This window comes from Nelusetta ayraudi, unplaced genomic scaffold (genome assembly GCF_046127955.1).
Source record: "Nelusetta ayraudi isolate G7.1 ecotype Tasmania unplaced genomic scaffold, CSIRO-AGI_Nayr_v1 ptg000090l, whole genome shotgun sequence".
NCBI classification, from domain to species: domain Eukaryota; kingdom Metazoa; phylum Chordata; class Actinopteri; order Tetraodontiformes; family Monacanthidae; genus Nelusetta; species Nelusetta ayraudi.
Window position 1 is genome coordinate 2,397,391 of NW_027466140.1, and position 19,635 is coordinate 2,417,025.

General features: G+C 46.9%; 1 protein-coding gene across 2 annotated transcripts in view; it reads right to left on the reverse strand.

The window, feature by feature from the left end:
• Nucleotides 1–19,006, reverse strand: part of tsc22d3 (TSC22 domain family, member 3) — a 30,288-nt gene extending 11,282 nt beyond the window's left edge. The window contains exons 1-2 of one of the 2 annotated variants that reach the window (XM_076046750.1): nucleotides 18,323–19,006; nucleotides 661–1,554 (exon numbers count right to left, since the gene is read on the reverse strand). In XM_076046750.1, coding sequence (XP_075902865.1) covers nucleotides 1,371–1,554; nucleotides 18,323–18,654 — 516 coding nt within the window. In that variant the 5' untranslated portion in view covers nucleotides 18,655–19,006 and the 3' untranslated portion in view covers nucleotides 661–1,370. Of the gene's footprint in view, nucleotides 1–660; nucleotides 1,555–18,322 lie in introns of those variants that run through there. The other variant, XM_076046749.1, reaches the window with a different exon arrangement.
• Nucleotides 19,007–19,635: the final 629 nt, after the last annotated feature.

Here is a 19,635-nt window from a genome sequence, read left to right on the forward strand (position 1 = left end):
GTCAGCGTCGTCCAAACACAGAGTCGTTCCCACAGACTCCAGCAGGCTCCTCCGCTGAGCATTAAAGCTAATCCTTCTGTCACCTGCGAGATGACGACGGGGCGATGACTGAGTTCCCACGCAGTTGCTGGCGGTCACCGTCAGATTAAAGTGCTTCGGTCAGCTCAAAGTGTGAAATATACCTTCAATTTAGTGGGAGTGAAGTGGTTTTCTGCTGATTGTGACATTGAAACACCAGTGGATGTGATTTTCTATAAATAAAAGTAGATTGATTGATGGAGGTGGTCAGAGTATTTCAAGCCTTTAACTGGCTAATTTCAATTCATGACCTATGATATAAAAAAAAAATGTAGTTACAACCTTACTATGCAAGTCTGAAATAGCAACGTTCAATTTAATTTTGCATAATTTCCTGTAGGATAACATTTTCCAATTAAATTGCAAATATGGGTTGCTTTGCACTATAACATGTCATATGCATGAGTGTCAAATGGTTCCCTGACTTGATTTGTCGACGTGGGGGTGGCATCTCGTCTCATGGTCTTCATTTGAGTTTTCGACATTCAATTTTGGTCATTATTTTAACTGTCAAACTCAAGTCTCACCTTAACACATTAAAATTTTTAGTCTCTCTTTGATCATTTTGTAGCTTATGTCCTTCATCCTCCAAAACGCTCGCACCGCCTACTCGAAATGAATGACTGGAGTCTAAACATAATCCCCTCACCAACCAGGCTTCAATCCATGATACTTTTAAAATAAAAGAAAACTGGTTCTCACCGGCCCAGCACCAGATTGGACTAGTTCTCCCAAATAGCCAATCCTGGCCTGACGTCTGTATATCATGCAGCCCCTCTACATTAATAATTCATAAAGCAATGAATTCTGGGTGCATTCACGATCCTGAATGGCACTGTAATGCAGACGCTTTAAAACATCTCCAGTGTACAGTTGGACCTCTTGACACCTCTTTTCTCTCTGTGCCCAAGAAAAAGAACTTGGTGGTGAATGAACTCTCTGGGTCGTTAACTCTCCCTCCAGTCTACCCTTTGTCTTTTTTTTTCAGCTACACTACAAGAAAAAAATTGGATTTATCGCCACGGAGCAACAAGCCACAAGAGTGCTGCTGGGTGTCAAACTTTTTTCTTGCATTCATATGTAAATCTGCACATAAATTGTGTCAAACCTGCACAGTAAGTCAGCCCAGAATGGCTCACAGGCCACTTTTACTTCCTCTCAAAGGGAAACTGATACAATTTAAAGCACAGCTGTGAAGTGCCGTGGCAGTGGGAGGGGCTTGGGAGGAGGAGCGAAGGGCCGCACATATTCAGCACCTCGTATAACTGAACGGCATCGCTGATTAAACCCTTTCATGTTCGGTGTGGGAAAAGTAGCTGGGGGGTTTTCGGAGAGGAAGACGAACACGGCGTGCACGGTGCTCGTGGTGAGGATCCCCTCTGCCGGCAGTGCCGCCGCCGCCAGTGGACGGGCGAGAAGGGGGCCAGATGTGCAGGGCCTCGTTCCATTAAGCGGTTAGTGGAAACACGTTGCAGCCTAATAGAAAAAAAAAGTTTCACGGCACGCCGTAGCGGAAAGACTGCTGTTAAACTGGCCACATCTCCCAACGGAGAGCAAGCAAAGTGAAATATATGTCCAGATGTCGGCCACCCGCGTGAGAGCAGTTAAACAAATACTTTTGGCCTGTTAACCCACACATGACATCATCCTCTTCACTGCTACTCTCTCTCTAATTGGATAAATTGTGGCTATTTATTGCTTCTTTCCATTAGTAAAAGAGTTAGCGATCGACTTGTTTACACTCTCGTCTTTGCCAATACGTAGCTCTTGTTTTTCACCATGTGGCGGTTCGGCAGCATTCGAGTGTCAGGACCAAAGGAGGTTTGTCAGGATGTGACTCAACCTGGGAAGGATCAGCATCAAAAGTTGCTGTGGAACATAATAAACATGGACCTTTGTGATATCTCGCGGCGTGGAGAGGCGAGCTGATGGATTGTTTGGGAGTTTACAGGAACCCCAGCCTATCCTGTCTTCAGAAGGCCAAATGCGCCTGGCCCGGGAGGTCAAAGACGCACGCTCTCTCTTAAGCGTCGCTGATTGGCCATTGGAGGGGTTTTTGTGTTTGTTTGGTTTGGTCACAGTCCACTTGTGGATGTGCAGTAGAATCCAGATGCCAGAAGACCAAGAAATAAAGTGTATTTAGTTATGTAGAGATAAGCAGAGCCGATCTTGTTTTGTTTTGTCTTCTTAGGAATTCTAGAAGAAACACTTCTCATTTAGGCAGCCAGGCTCACTCCCCATGCCTGCATTTTCCCAGTGTACAATGCTACTTGAAAGGCTTGCGTCAATGTGATGCAAAATAAAACTGATTCAAATTACTGCAGAAGAGGTTGCAAGGTTGTGTCAAATTGTGTGCAGACGTGCTAAACTAAACTTCCAGGTTTAAGAGCTCCAAAGCTCTGCAGCCGATGGCTGGCTGACAGATATTAAGGTTTGAACTTGTATGCAAAACACAAACAATAACAGAACAAGAAATACTTGCACGAGACACAATCCTGAGGTGCAAAGCCACCGCCAGACAAATTGTCTTCGTGAGATCTCATCTTACTGCTCTCGGCAGAGCGAGCAAACACAATCTGTTTTCCCCGTCACTGTACAAAGACTTGCGTAAATAACTGGCCGGCCTCCAACGTGTACCCGGGAGGTCCAAAGTTCACCTGGGAACACTATCTGTTTTGCGTGCACGCAGGGCGCAGGTACGGTCACACTACCGTGCACCTGCAAAACAATGCATTGAAGCAATGGGCGCCTCGGCAGCACCGGGGATGTCGGGACCTGCCGTGCGAGATGATCCAAACACAGATTCAACTGTTTCACACAGAAATAAACTCCTTGGCAATGCAAACAAATGCAAAAGGCCAGAAGACGCATTCACACGTACAGAGATGCACGTAATTTTTTGTGTCCTCTGCCTGGATGTGTTGATTTCGGGCTGGCATTCTGGCATTCTGACAAGTCAAAACTCTGATTGGACCTACCTCCAAGATGGATATCGAAAGACACCATGAGACATCTCAACATGACTGATGTCAGTCAAGTTGCACAACTACAAAGCCACAAGAAGATAACAGCCATGCTTTTAGACCCCAAGGAATCTTGACGTTAAAAAGGAGGCTAATCAGATCTGGCAGTGCGGGAAAAGTATGTAAAAGCTTCTGATTGTTTTAGGAGATGGACAGCTCGTCTTCACACCTTTGTCACAGATGACAGGTTGCGTTCGGGTTGATTCCCACGAGCGCAGAGAGGCCTCAGCGTGGCGCACGTCCTCCTTGACCCAGAGCCTTTGTACAAGTTCTCACTGGAGCAATTAAAACAGGCTGTTGACGGAGGAGGAGAATGGCAGGGACATGAGGTCTGGGAGGCCAAACATCCAGACCCTCAACTGATCCAAACCCTCAACTGATTCAGACCCTCAACTGATCCAAACCTTCTACTGTTCCACTCCTACTACTAATGTAGACCCTCAACTCATCCAGACCCTCAACTCATCCAGCCCTTCCACTGATCCAAACCCTTGACTGATCCAGACCTTCGACTGATCCAAACCCTTGACTGATTCAGACCCTCAACTGATCCATACCTTCTAGTGACCCAAACCCTGTATTCATCCAGACCATCTGCTGATCCAAACCATCTACTGTTCCAGACCCTCTCCTGATCAAGACTTAGTCGTTGGCTTCAGCCCCAGAATAGCACGCCACAGCACATCTTGGTACAGGCAAATCTTTGCCATGCTTGAGTTCAAGGGCAGGTGTGTGCTGGCATGTCTGTCAAAAGAACAGCGTCAGCTATTTCTTCATAAATTGTTGCCTGCAATTAGTGTCGACTTATCTATCAGCGATGTTGCAATGAATTAAAAGAGATATGAAGTTGATTTACTGCCAGGATCCTTAGTTAACAAACAACAGCAAATAATCTCCCATTTATCCTGGAATATTTTGGCTTTTTTCGCTATTTGTCATCCCTGCACTTGTTTTATGGTGGTAAACATGAAACTGAAGACCCAGAGCGTGAGAATTCTCACTAAAGATTAGACAACCATATTAAAAAAAATAACAAATGAAAATCCTTGTATTTTGTGTTTCCATCTGATCTCGCAGTTACGTTACTCCCTCCATGTCATTAAATTTATTTATTTGATCATTATAAGTAAATTTTGTGTCATTGTATGACTAAACTGATTTTCTTACTTGATTTCAATCCAACTGCTTCCTTGAAAATGTTACAAAAGGATCCATTAATCAATAAGCAGGAGCTCAACACAGGTTCCCACCCAGTGGAAATCTTCCGACCTGCTTGCAAGCATACGCTCGTTAAAATTAAAAAGCCAGTCATTAGGTGTGTTTTGGAGTCTGCCTGCCTGACTGTCCTCTTCAAACCAGTTTATTCGACTTTACGTGCAATTCTAATTGTCCCTTCGCTAAAGGAAGACGCGCAGCGTGGCGCCTGCCGGGGTGGATGCCGACCTTTATGACTCTGCATCAGACTGGAGGAAGTCCTGATGTTTTTTGTGTGTGTGTGTGTGTGTGTGTTTTTACATTCCTCCTGCGCTGTGTCTTTGTCATTTGGCCAGAGTGTCGTGAGGGTGGGGTGCCAGCTCACTCTCCTCCCCTCAGTCAGCCCCGCCTCCTCTCACTGGCATTGTTGCTGCTGTAAATCTACCTCATCTAACCTTGGTAATTATCCCGTCTCTGATCTGTCTCATCACACTGCTGGCTGCTGTCTGGAACACGCTAGCCTATTTCTGTCACCATCCGTGTGCAGCTGTAAACACGAACTCACGGAGACTAGGGGCGGGGGGAACAAAAAAAGAATTGTGCGCAGCAAAAAGTAGATAAATGTGTTTTATACACAAACACACACACAAATATGTTCACAACTGTCACCATGTAACAGAAACAAAGAGAGAGCAGCGGCCAGACTATTTAGAAAACAACAGCTGCATATTTCCCTTTAGTGATGAGGCAGAAACACATTGTAGATGTATGAGAATGCTAATAGTAATGTTCAATTACCATTAAAAAAATATATATAGAGAAAGAGAACAAACAACAATAGCAAGTATGCAGAATGCCTGGGAATCTACCCTTTTGCCATTACTCAGTTCAACAAGTTGTCAGTTCCCAGCTCTGCAACCTTCCGAGCGCCACTGTTTTTTCCCCCTGCTTTCTATATCAAAGAGTGCATGGAGAGCTTCCAAAACACCAAAACAGGAAAACGCAAAAAAATAAGGAAGAGAAAGAAAGGAGGGAGGGAGAGGGGGAGCGAGGGAGGAGAGGGCTTTCACAGCTGTTGCTAGGCGGTGTTTCCTCTGATAGCAGCTTCTGGCTGTACTCCCAGTTCTTTAGATAAACACTCAGAAAACATGCTTACCTTGATATGGAGTTTGGGGGAGGGGTGTCATTGTGCTGCAGTTGCATAATAGGATTGCAGTGTTTATTTGTTAAACTGTCTAAAAGTGTGATTATGTTATTGAGATCTTAAAGCTGTGGGGGAAAAAAACATTTTTTCATCAGTGTTTTTTTTTTTGCATAAGTCAAGCACAAAGAGCATCTCAATGCACTTCTGTCTGAGTATTTGGGATGTTCTGCTCGAGCGTCAACGCTGACATCTGCTGAAATACATGTTGTTATCGTGGGATCAAGCAGTGGCTCGGTCTTTAATCTGTCCCTGCTGCGTGTCTCCGCTGTGTTTATGACCACAGGTGTCCTTCCATCACGGCAAGGCAACTTTTTATGAGCCCAGATCTCGTCTCCTATTGTTGCCAATGCGGGAGACCCGAGGGCGTGCTTTCAAAAGGATTCTGTGTCTGTCATAAAGAAATCACGCATGGTAACCCGTCAGACAAAACATGGTGATGACATTCTGTTTATTTACAAAAAAAAAAAAAAAATGAAATAAAAAAAAGTAGCAGCACCTCAAGATTTGTTGTCCAGCTACTTTTCAGTCCATCTGTACTGCAAAAAAAAGGAAAGAGCCTCTCTGAGAGGCCTGGTAATCAATGTAATGGCCTAGATTTTGCATAGAATAGATACAAAGGGATGTCGTCTGAATCTGATATCTTCTTCTTGAAAGCTTATTTCAATATGAATCGGAGGAAGTCTCCCGCTCGCCTTTCAGAAAGTTCTCCCTTTCATCCGCCCCTCCACTGGCTTTCATGAAATAAAAGCAAAGGGTGTTTCTCTAAGTTTCCTACTGGCCTGAGCTACAATAGCATCTTTTTTTCCTCCCCCCCTGCCGACGGCTGGGAAGCGGAACAAACGCAGCCTAAGAAAACCAGCGGACCACTCCGGTCCGACCGAGTGGCGTAACGTCGCATTAATTCCAACCCAATCTGGTGAAATCCCTGCAAAAGCAACGGAGAGGCATCCAGTGTGTCAACTTTTCCACATGTTGTGTCTGTCTGTGTGTTGTGTAACCGCTGGTGAGAACAGGGGTCAGAGGAGCCAAATTACACTGCAAGGCACTCATTCGCACACTTTTGTGCTAAACAATAAATGTTTTGAGTGCAACAGTGTCCAAAGTACAAAACTCAGAAGTAGACTGAAATGCATCGTAAGTTCGGCAACTCGAATCTTGACTGTGTAAAGATGGATGTGTCACACACTCAAAGACATGGCAATGATGGAGCAGTAGTTGCCCACCGTGACTTTTTAGCTAGCTATTATGCTTCAAGCTGCTGTGCCACATTTTGATAGGTAATGTGTCTTGAGGAGTTTTCCATTTTCTTGTTTTCCGCAATAAAGTGTTGGCTATGCTTTTGTTTGCATCCGGGTGCTAATCACAGGCTAAAAAAAGGAAGCGGCGGTTAAACAGCACGCAGTCAAAATGCTGTGCTACACGATGAGTGAACTGCATTAAATTGCACCGACAGAAGTATTTGGGAAACCTCTACTGATTGTTCAAGTTTCCAGAACATTCCGCCACTGACCGCAATTATTACGAGATCACCTCCACCGCCCTCTTACCTCACTCATGTCTGTGTGATGCAGGAATGCTGCTGCTGCTGCTGCTGCTGCGAGTCGCGCTGCGTCGAGTGCAAAAACCACCAAAAAAATAATAATAACCCAGTTTTAAATTTCAACATATAGCACTCTGATGTGATTAAGGTAAGCATTATGCAAGTGGCCTCTTTCCCAGAAATAGCAAGGTAATTACTCAATCAGGCCTGAGGGTGATCCATTAGCAAAAAAAAAATGCTGTTTGTGGAAGTATGAGGTGGAAATGTAGAGAAGATGGAAGCATTCCAATCGGATTGTCCAATTTTCTATCCCGTTCATGAAAAAGGGGGATTTTATAAGCACAGTAAATTGGATGAAGTAGTTAAAACATCACATTTGAGCAGTTGTTCGCCTTATTAAAATCTACTCAAGTAACCCAGTAGTCAAGTGGATTTGTTGACTTTTGCTGGACATTGTGCTGCACTTTCAGGGAGGGTCAGTAGTCCGTCCTGCACAGCGGCAAAAAAGTGTCATAACCACTGCGGAGAAAAAAAAAAACCAACTTCCCCTGTCCACAGAAGGACCAGAAGGTCGTGACCCCGACTGTTACATAAACTTCTTTCTTTTCTCTGTCTGTTTGCCACGGCGCTGCACACTCCACTTCCCCTCAAGTGACACCTGGAATTCATCCGCATCTGAAACAGGTCTTTGTGTGCATGTCGAAGCACAAAAAAAAACTGCGGCCGCGCATGTACGTGGGCACGCGCAAGCGCGACACGAGAGCAGGTCTGCACCAGTCGCTCCCCCATTTGTCTCTGTTTTTGTCCTTTTGAAGTTATTATTCCTGGAGCCGCTGACAGCAAATCAAGTTCCCCACTCGGGCTCGTAAAAACAGGCGGCCTGAGCTGAACTGGAAGCAGTTGGAATGAGGTTTATGGATTGAGAAAGGGAGGAAAAGGAAGAGACCCGGCGTTCAGCTACGCTGCCTTCAGCCCCACGGGTTCTTGGCAGGGGCCTCGCAACTCCATTACTTTGCTCCCTGGACGTCATGTATACAATCATTTTCTGATTTCGGATTTCAGAGAAACTCAATAAAAGTAGAGAAAACTCTTGGAAAATTCAATCGTTTGTGCCTTTTCATAAATGAAGCATTAAATGTGATATACTGAGTTGGGATGTTTCTTTTTTTTTGATTCACCGCTAGGGTGTAATTGGCCCTTGCATAACAGCACGAGGGAGCGCATGTCAACTGACAGACATTTAGCAGCAGTATGTACTCGCCGTTTCTTCTATAAAAACTATAAAAAGAATTTTATTCACAATCAAAATTCTGCAAACAAGGAAACACGGTTTGCAATAAACAACACTGGTTTCAATGTTTTGTTGCTAATCAAAAAAAAGAAAATCCCCAGATGTCACTGAGCCAGCTGTTTTTGTAGACTTATAAATTACAATAAAAAAACTGTTAAGTTTATTATCGAAATGATGGCGTGGAAACGATGTGAAATAATGTTCCCATTCATGCTGCGCACAAATGCTCCTCTCCTCTTTTCTTCTTTCCAGCCTCATAATAACCAATAATTGAATCTTTTTCAGCTCTTTATTGTTCAGCCTAGGCTCTGATGGCACAGCCTCACACTATAGATTATCAAAAGTCACGATGAAGCTCCAGGACGTTACCTGTTTAGCCCTCTGTTGACAGCCTGTGTTTACCTTCTTTTGAAACCGATCCTTTGTTGGACCTTCCACACAGCTGGGACCAGTTGGCTGCAAGTCAACCAGTCTGGGGGCGTTGCCACTACGCTGGGAAGAGACTCCTGTGCCCTTTGTGACATCACAAAGGTCTGTTTTTTCAATAGCAGCGAGTTTTCGCTCGCACTTCGTGTGGAGCAAAGGAAAGAAGTACCGAAGTCGGCTTTTTTCATTTGATTCGAGAGGAGTTCACTGACAGGCGACAGACGTGTTATTGTCATATGTGTCCCAGTGGTGTGTTGGTGAAATTGTGCCCTGCGCCACCAGACCTGGAACGGTCACTGCATGACTGGTCATAATTGCGGGTTTGAACAGGCGGTGGCAGAGCCGTCTGCGGCAGGTACAGGCGGACCTAATTGCGCTCCGTGACTCAGTCACTCCGGCGTGACAAGGCGGCGGAAAGAATGCAAAATAAGTCACGCCACGTTGCCGGCAATAATTGATCCTGGCGATACTGCAGGCAAGCGGCTCTTTGGAGACACACAAGGTGTGATGAGGACAGAAGGTTTTGAGTTTTTTTTGGAGGAGGAGAAGTGGGCGGGGCATGGTGTCTCCTTGACTCTGTCTCCTCTTCAGTCCCCTCCCCCCCACCACCACCACCACCACCAACCCCTCCTCCTCTGCTTTTGGAAACGGCAACGAGAGACTCACTAAAGCTTGGCAGGAATCTGTGTGTGTTCCTTTTTTTTTTCCATCCCGTCTTCATTCCCCCTCTGACACACTCTTGTCTGCCAGGAAGCCATCCAGAGAGAAGGGCGGAGTAAAGAGCCGGGGTGGAGGATGCCAGCCTTTTTAAATTCTGTGTGTTTTCCCCCAGTGCGACCAAACAGGTCCCAAGGCGACGAGCCCCTCCCTCCATCCCTCTGAAGCGGCGCAAGAAAAGAACTGGCTTGGTTTCAAGAGCCACGCTGCTAGTAATAAAGATCCCATTAGTATGAAGTTTTTTTCTAAAAGAAAAATATGTCTTTTTTTTTTCCATCCCTCAGATTTACGGCCTCCCTTCGCTTCACTCTCGGCCGTGCCAGCCTCCACTGCTGCAGAAACGCTCGCAAGCCGGCGATGCCTCGGAAATTTGGACTCGAACAGATCCAACAAACTGTCCTCCGGGTCTGAGGCTGATTGGCCCTGGTGGGGAGTTGCTGCGTCGAGCGCGTGGAGTCTGTCAAGTGTAACTCAAAGTGGCAGCCCTCTCGCTTGCAACCCGTGCCATCTGCTGCTGTTGCACTCGAGCAGCAGTGGGCGGGTAAAAAAAAAAAAAAAAAAGTTCTTGATTTTGGAAGAGAAATACATGAAAGTTGGTTCAGCAAGTCACCTGACGCGCCCTCAGCGAGCTGTCCGTCACTGGCGCCCAGACGCTTCTTTCCTTTGTTTTTCTTTTACCTCTAAATGTTTTGGTTTTCTGAGGAGACACACCTCTCCAGAGGAGGTGAACACATCGGAAAACTGACTGCCGCCAGTCGAACAGAAATAAATCAAAGGAAGATTTGAACACACTCCTTTTTTTTTTTTTTTTTTTGTAAATAAATGAAACAAAACAAATGTGTTTGTAACTGCCTTTTTCCCCCATGTTTGCTGATTTTCTTTTGCCATTTTAAGACCTTGGCATAACAGGATTGTGGTGTTTGCTAAAAAGAAAAAAAGACAAGGAAAAAAACGTCTGTCCTGGAAACAATACCTACACCCTGGAGAATTGTTTACACGAGGAGCGGAGCGGAGCAGAGAGAAAACACGTCTGCCGGCCTGTGCTGCCGCTGATCCTGCACTTTGAAGTAGAAAATAGCTGACTGGTCTTCTGGGGACCTTCGAGTGCTGTCTGGACGGAATCTTCTTATGAGCAGCTGATGTTTGGAGGAACTTCCTACTTCCCCAGAGACAATCATCTGTGGTAACATTGTTGCTTAATGGTGTTGATTTGCAATGTCATTTTGACACAGCTGAGTGTTTTAGGTTTGTGCTGCGCGTTGACCACGAACATCCTCAGCAACAAAGGCGGCTGATTAAAATAAAAACTGAATTTGAACAGAAATTTGCTTTGACCCGTGTCTGTGTCTTAAGCATCCGAGATGCTTTACATTCGTCTGCCATTTGTGTCGCTAGTGGCGCTGGTTGTCATTCAGTTTTAGGTACAATCCACACAGAGGCGGTCATTTTGTAATATGACTTATTACTTTCAGTTTTGTCAAATGAAATCTATCGCACCTCGGTCGGGAACTTGGCCTCTTGAAACTCTGTTGCTTCAGCGTGTTCATCACTTCTCTGCAAGGAAGAGTATTTATTGAAAAACACTTTGTGTAACCGTGTTGCAGCTGAGAAAAGGTGGAGTCGGCCTGCATTTCAGTGTGTGTGTGTGTGTGTGTGTGTGTGTGTGTGCGCGCGCGCGCGCGCGTGTGCGTGTGTGTTCACCTTCCCCCATCAGACAGAGACAGAACATGGGTCAAAGTGGGAAATTCCTCAGCGATAAACAGCACAGTAAATAAAAGTTGTTGCCATCCCCCTGTCAACAGGAAGCGCGTGTTGTTTAGAACCGTCCACTGCGGTGCACACTGTAGCCTCCAACCTGCGTCAGTGCTGTCAAATACATTGTGAGCAATGCTATTTTTTGATGTTGAAATAAAATAAAAAGAGGGGATGAGAAGAAGGTTGGGTCGCTGGGCTAACCCAGTCGCACGTTACACAACCAGGCCCGTCTAATGTCTATTAATACTGAGTAAACTTTCATCCAGGGCCTCTGCATGATAGCGTGAGTCAGCACCATGCTTGTGTGGGAGTCAATGGGATGGTGAGTGTTGACGGGCTATTGCCATTATCATAATAGGCGCCGTAGCCATGGTCCAAACAGATAAGAAGCGGCGTTCCTCCACCACCCACACTCTTTTTCTCTCGTTATATAAGCCCGTCGTCTCCCGAGAAGACAAACTGGGGGGGCAAAGGAAAAAGGGCAAGAGGACGGCGGGTAAATATTTCAAGGCAAACACGAGATATTAAAAAAAAAGAAAGGTGAGTAGACTCTTTCGAAACGCTGAACTACATAGTTTAAGAGCAGCGACTCCTCCTCCTCCTCCTCCCTGTCTTTGTTGAGAAACAAAACCTCCTTTGCTGTCTTTGAACGCATCCTGCAGGTGTTTGACCTGAACTCGTTCAGTTGGAGCTCTTCCCTCAATTTGGATCGTATGCGCATGCCAGCCGAGCCTCGTGAGGTTCATTAAATAGCTGTCATGTCACCACATTCAGGTCAACGCTCCACATCCTTTGACAGCCGGATGATTAATATTTATGATCGCTATCAGCAGAGTGATAACGATCGTAAAAACCAACATTGGGCAATCAGACAAAACCGCCGATCAGGTTTTTGTTTTTTCTTGTTTGCACCTTGTTTTGTTTTGTTTTTTGTTTTTAATTTCCTTATGTGTTCATACCAGGCTCCATTCCAACAACATCATGTGTCCTGCAGGAAACATTTAAATTTTTTTTTTTTTTTTTTTTTACCGTGATTGGGACTGTTTATCCTTTGAAATGCTTTCCACAGTCGGTCATTTTCTATCCGAGTCTCCCCCAAACTGTTTACCAGCATCCTCCCGTGTTGGATTTAACTGAAGTGGCAAACTTGATGTGACACTTATAGATTTCTAATCTGCCTCTCTGGTACATTGTGCTCCGCCACCTCATGCAGGACAAAAGGGCTTAGCGGGATTCAGGCGCGGTGATGCGTCAAGAGAAACATAATGCCGGGTCACCTCTGAGTATTCTTCTGAATGTAGCATGAGGTATGTGTCCAAGTCACGGATTAGAGAGTCGTCTCCGGCATGCCGGCTAAAGCCAAGAGCCGGTTGATGTAGAAGATTGGAACCCTTGTTACAGAAGTTGCCTGGGAGGGTTGGGCTGCCCTGCGTTGTGTAGCGCTTCTATGTTTGCCGACGGAGAAATTCAGCAGGAGCTTCGAGTCAGACGGCAACTCGAAACCACAGAGTCTCTGAAAGATGAGATAAATGTGTGAGGCTCGGGGGGCCGATACAAATTTGTGAAAATCGGAAGATATTTATGCGGGATCACAAGACGTTGAAGGACCACAGCAGTCACAGTGGGTCCCACCGCTGGGCTTCATAAGAAATATTTTAACTTTTTTTCCCCCTGCTAATCTTGAGCTGCAAACAGAAAGGCAAAGCGCACAGATTACCAGGAATTATTTCAACCCGTTTAAGTAAATTCCTGGAAATAAAAGTGGCGGAAAATTTGGTGGAAAATCAGTTTGTTTCTCTTCGCACAGTAACAAGAGTTGACGACAAACATTTGCCTGTCAGGAACAACTGCTTTCTCTGAAAATGAATAAATAAATAAACGAAAACCCAAATCAGATGTTTTCCCCCACATCTGGTGTCTGATGGGAAACCTTTGCAACAAAAAAATAAAAATAAACAAAAACTGCCCGGAATGCAAAGCCAAGAGAGAAACTAGCAGCTATCTGGATGGCATGTTGTGTTTGTGGCGTTGCTAGGCGCTACTAAACATGAGAATTGCGGCGTCGCTGAAGAAAAGGGCTGGTACTGCAGGGGTTGGGACTTGGGCGTGTCTGTGGACTTCAGAGTTGACTCACGACCGGCCAGCGTCTGCCGAGGGGACGCTGTGTGTCTGAGAGGAAGACGCAGCAGTCGCCGGCCATCTTATTTTTGGGCCAAAATAAGAGGGCCAGCGACGACATCCGCACTTCACACACAGCGGCCGGCGACGGCGGCAACTTCGGTCACCAGTTCCCCCCCCGTCCAGCAGCGGTTCCAGTCCTCCGCTGGCACCAACCAGGAAGCGGCTGAACGGCCCATTAAAAAGTCATCACAACACCGCACGTTCATGTTCAGAGAATTGCTTTTCTGGGGAGGTTAAAAAAAAAAAAGGGGCAGAAGGCCGACTGACATCCGACTTCTGTCAAACTTGCTGCTTGAGCCTGTCTCTCTTTCAGAAAGCAGAGGCTGGAGGAAACTCGTAAAAAAAAAAACAACTAACAACAACCATAAAACAAACACTCATTAGGCGGCTTTTACGTCCTCCGACGAACGACTTCCTGCAGCTATAGACAGAACAACGCCGCCACAGACGACCCGGGTCTCCCAGCTTCAGTGTCAACAGCGCTCTATTTTTAGCCAGTCTCGGCTGGCTTTTTATCTTTGTCTTTGAGCTCCTGTCTGGCTGTTTGTTTACCCCTGACTCACTCTGGTTGCCTCTCTTCTCTTCCCTCTTCCTGCCCGGGCTTCAACTTTGCACGCTTTGTTTTTCCAGGGATTGGCTCTCCTGAAGACGTGCCTGGCCACGGATCTGTTGTTCCACCTCGTCCAACATCCTTCCCCTTCACCTGCTTCGCCACTAATCCCTGTTTTTGTTTTGGGGGCTTTCTTTTTTTTTTGTTTACAGCCATCTGACCCGAAACCTGCAACCCATGCAGTTACGTAACCCCTCAGCGAGGAAGTAACACTTTCAGAATCATGTAATCCATCGCTGGGTTTCATGCATTTGTGTGTCTGCGTGAGTCTCACGTCAGGTGCAAACAACTTTGAATGTCAGAAAGCTCAGTTTCACTGCCTACGCTTGACTTCTAAAGTCCTACTCCTGTTTTAACTTGTGGTGGCTTAAAGCTACTGTTACCGTAATGAACGTGCCCCAATGTGTTTTTTTCAGCATCTGTGCGGCAAAAGGCTTAAGTGTTGAATTATTTTTTTCCAGAAAAGCAGAACATGTGATTTCATCATTCTCGTTGTTTTTGCATTTTATCACATGGTCAGAGTTTGAGAGAAGGCAGGGAGAACTTGTGTTTATGGCCACAACTATCATAATAATTGCTTAAATTCAACACAGTTAAAGTTTGCTCTGAGTTGGGTTGATATTTTTTGTGCTTCTGCATGAATCCCTGTGACCACCGCCAGACCGCAGCTCTCCAACCTGTCAGAGCTCCGCTATCTGCCACTCTAATATTTTGAGTGGAGCTGTGAAGCCCAGTCTGAGTTTGTCTGACACAGCTGGATCCCGTTTCCACCACGCGGAGGGTGGCGGGTCGGGGTCGTGTTCCGCGGTCAATCGTTCCTAAACACCCAGCCGGAGCCCGGAGCGGCCGGCGGGGTCGGGAGCGCGAGGAGCGTCGGGCCGCTTTAATGAGGCCGAAAGTGCCAAAAGCCTCGGAAAGTTGCGTCGGCGGGAAAAAAAAAAAAAATCAAACCGTGTCAGAGGTTTTGAAGCTCTCGTGTCAGACGGCTTCGCTCTTCGGTGTTTTGTGCGAGGAGAATCTCGCTCCTAGACAGTTTTATTTTTACAACAGAGGCTGATAACTCTGTCTTCGCCCAAGGACCCAAACCGAGAAATGAAAGTCGGCCCATACGTCCGCCTGTCAGCGCCGAGCCAGACTTGCATGCCAGCTTTTTAGCGTCTTCTCAGAAGCCCCAACAGCAAAACTAGCTTCGCTCTTGACTCGCAGATGAAGGCCGTTGGGAGTCTGAACTACTCACTCCGGACAAAACCCCTCTCAGACGTGTTTTGACACCTTGTCTCGCGCGCTCTCACCAAATCCTGAGTCGTTTTTCCCTCTGTTTTGACTGACCCCTGGCGAATGAGCGTGCCACCGTTTAGGGGCCGCTGAGCAGCGACGGGCAGCGCGGTGTGTGATTCCTGCTTTCATCGCCGCAGATTGAAGCTCCCCAGAGGCGGCCGAGCCCATCTGCATATCCCGCTTCTGGATGGATCCTTGAGAAATCGAAGCTCCTGTTTCCTCTGCACCAAATTCCGCTTCCTCAAACACCAAAGAAGAATTATGAGCCGCGTGTCCTCCCAGCACATTTCTGACCCTTGGTACATTTACATAACAGTCCTGGACCTTCTCGCACGCTCGATTCCTCGGGGCTACGCTGGAATTTTTACACAGTGAACAAAGAGGCAAACGGCTGTGATTTCCGCCAAGCAGACTGACCACCCGCGCTGGGGTCACGCCATCAGACGGCCGGCTTTTCATCAGACGCCAGACCATCCTGGAGCAAAACCAAGTGTTCAGGCTTCTCCAACTCCTCCTTTTTTTTCCTTTTTTGGGCCGAAGGGTTTAAACTGTTTGTTTTTTTCTTACGTGGATAACAAAAATAAATGCAAAAAGGGATGCATGGGTGACATCAGCGCCTTAAATCCTGCGAGAGAGCTGACTCCGTTCAGGGACAAAATGTTCCCGATAAAGAGTGTGTTTGTCAGGCAAACAGTTAAAACTGATGCCGACCCATGCGTGGTCGCAAATAACATGAGGCAGCGTGTTGCCAAACCTCAAAAATATCAGCAGTCAGAGTTGCTCTCTCTTTCTCTTTCTCTCTCTCTCTCTCTCTCTCTCTCTCTCTCTCTCTCTGCCTCTCTCTGAATTACAGTCCTGTGTAGTAATAAAGTCATTTGCACTGTTAATGTTTTGTAATTAGATTTAGACTTCGGGGGGTGGCTTTATGCAGGCCAAATTGATTTTTTAATTGAGTGAATTAAAAGAAAAGCCAGCTGCACTACCAATAATGAATGCATGGCAGGATTACAATAACTGATTCATATGTACTTTTTGTTAATTATCAAACCCTTTTAGCTAATTATTAACACACGGGGCTCACAACTTTTTAAATTATGTTGTTTTTTTTTTTGTTTTTTTTAAAAATGTTATTCATTAACATCCACTGAGTCCACCTGTTCTGTGCCAAGACTGAAGCACATAGTGTCTGCCTGTAGCTCAAAGTTACTTCATCCTTTTATGCGCCATCAAAATATCCAAGCCTCACTTCCAACAGATACATCAAGAACATCGTGTTCCCTCATTGGCTACTGCATCCCACAACAACAGCCATTACTCCTGCAAATGTGTTCAATTAATGAGCTTTTTAACTGCCGTTATATAACATAACAGATGGTGAGGGGCGTGGGGGGGGGGGAGTGCCAACCTATAACTGAGATTGTTCTGCATCCTGTGGAAGCTTTTGTTTTGCATTTTCTTTTTTCTTTTTTTTCTTTTTTTTCTGCCTGTTGTTCAGTGTTTGGCATCGATTAGCATCTACAGCCAAAAGCGACATGCCAGCAGCAGCAGCGGGCGATGGTTTCGCTCCTAATGTACAGTCTGTACCCGGCGCCGCATCGATGGCCATCAAGAGTGATAAGGACCCGCAGCACAGGGAAGAGCAAAAGCAGGTTAAACATCAACCTGTGAAAGAGGTCCTCGAGCCTGCATTCTGTGAATCCTGGCTCCGATCACAATATGGTGATAAGGTCGTGCGAAATATATCTTACAACCGTCTGATAGAAAAAGTCTCAACACTCTTGGATAACTCAGGATTAAATCATCAAGCGATAGCGTTTATCAGAGTTGATATGGAGATGGTTCATCAGTCACATTGTTTTGCCAGGCAATATCAATCTGCTATTGATTACGTGTTGCATTAATCAACGCTGATTGGTTCGTCCTTTCTGCCGGAGGGCTGTTAGTGAGAACCACTCGTGGCTGATAAGCTTGCAACACCTAAACAGCCTCTCAAATGTCAGTAGTTTGTAATCGGTCGGTCAGTTTGTGGAGGTGGATGTGAATTAAAGGAGAAAAGGTACATTTTTGTACGGAAAAAAAACAACTTCTGAAACCCTTGAAAAGAGGAACACTGCAGTTTATTTTTTCTCTTTGCAACATGAGCCAAAACAGTGTTATCAGAGGAGCCAGAGAGGTCCGGCTGGTGTCGAACATATCTCGGTTTTTACGAGCGCCGGTGACGAAGTCTGGAGCGCACGCAGCATCCAAAGGTGATTCTGGTGGCGATAACCCGCCGCCTACAGATACCTCGGTTCGCAGCCTGTGGGTCACCTGCATTCAGGTTCAGATAAGCAGCAGCAGTAGCAGACGGCCCGCGGTGTCTGCGCGGCACACTAACCGCTGGCTGGGGTTCAGCAGATCCACGCAAGCCGCAGACGCGCGTGTGTATAATAATGCACGACGCTCTCTTTGCAATAGAAATAACCAGGGGGGAGGGGTTGGTGGTGCAGTTGAGCTGCCAAATGTTGGCAGAATCAGGAAAGAAAACAAAACAGAACACTGCGGTCTAGATTTGCAAAGGGACTCTTGTAAAAGGAAAACATTTATATAAAAGCATCGGTTGGGAAGAAAGAATGCTGTGGTCTTGCTGATGTGATGCAAAGATGTATATCAGCCCCGCGGTGTGCATTTAACATCCATCACCTGCACGAGCTGAGCGGTTCGGCGCTGTTAATTACAGAGGACAAACACCCAGACGGGCATCACGAGTCCGAGAAACGTACTTGCGCACGGAGAATTAAAGGTGTAAACACTCAAACAGGCAGCGTGAGCTATGCACATATTTGGACTTTCAGACACGTTTTGTTTGGCAAAGTCTCCCTAAGCAAGTTAAACCCTGGTTAGACAAAGCAGAACTCGACTTGACCTGCCCCGTGTCAGTAAGTTGTTGTGTTTTGTTCCTCCTATGTGGAATCTGCACTGACTGTCCTGACGGTTCTCTGCTGCGAGCTCAAAGGTTCTCGTCTCACGTGCGCACCTGACGTACCTGTGGAAGAAGAGCAGGATGGACAGCATGGTCTGGTCGATGTTGCTGTTGCTGTTGCACACGCCCTCGTTGAGCAGGAAGCAGGGGTCCCTCACCACCGACTCCAGCGAGTCCTGCCGCATGATGTTGTTCAGCTTGTCCGTGTTCAGGTTCTGGTACATCAGCTGGTTGCGGAGCTGCCGGAAGTGGCTGACGCTGGGGCTGGCGGGGCTGGCCGGCGGGCCGCCCGCCGTGCCCAGGCCCTGGGCCGAGTCGGCGCAGCCATTGGCCAGGTCCAGGCAGCAGCTGCAGCAGTCAAGGCCAATGGGCGAGCGGCAGTCGTCGTCTGACATCTCGTCCCAGGGGGGCGGCAGGTGGACGGCAGGTGCGGGGGTCTCTCTCAGCGGCCGGGAGGAGATTCGAGGTCGAAGTTCCTCTTGCTGAGGGGTCACAGTCACACCCGTCCGTCTCCCGTCTCTCAGAGCTCTCCTCCTGTTCCTCGGCTGCGTTTAGCCTTTTGTTCAGGGCCGCTGCTGCCTGCCGCTGCTGCTACTGTGGCAGGAGAGGGAGCTCCACAGACACACACACAAACACTCACACGTACTCGCACGTTCACAGCGGCGCCGATTCAGCAGGAGTGCGATTGAAAGCTAAACGCGGGAGCTGCTCGCTGCCGCTTATCACTTTTTTTTTTCCTCCCCCCCTGCACTTTTTTTTGTGGCGTACTGAGAGACAGTGGGAGGGCGCTGGGCGAGGTGGGCGGGAGGGTTCACCAGGAGGGCGGGGAAACCCTGGTGATTGGTAAGAGAGCAGTGCCGGTTTGCACACCACGGGCCCTCCCCTTGTTCTCTTTCAGCACGCCGGCGTGCACACACACACACACAGAGTAGCACAGGAGGAAGGGAAACTGAGGGAGTGAAGCTTCAGAGCATGCTTGAAACATGTGCAGTAGCAGCAGCAGCAGCAGAGCAGGGTGGAGCCGGCTCTGCTGACAGCACGGGGAGTGGCGTGCAGAAGGGAGGCAGCGGGAACACACACAAAGGCGGCTTGTCTCGCCCGCTGTTTTTTCTCAGTCGAGACAGGGAAGAGGAAGAAAAGAAAGTTACTTCTCCACTTGTTTCAAGTCGTCGGAACAGGATTTAGCACGCTACTAAAATAAAGAGAACTTTGTTGAGTTGTTTTTTTTTTCATTCTTTTTGTGCAACCTTTATGTTGGCATGAAACACATTTGAATGTTGAACAAAAGCAGAGTTTCTTAAAGTCAGTAGTAAAGGCAACCATATTTCACCACCACATAAACTCAGAGGGTGGAAGCTGAGGGTTTTTTACTTTCA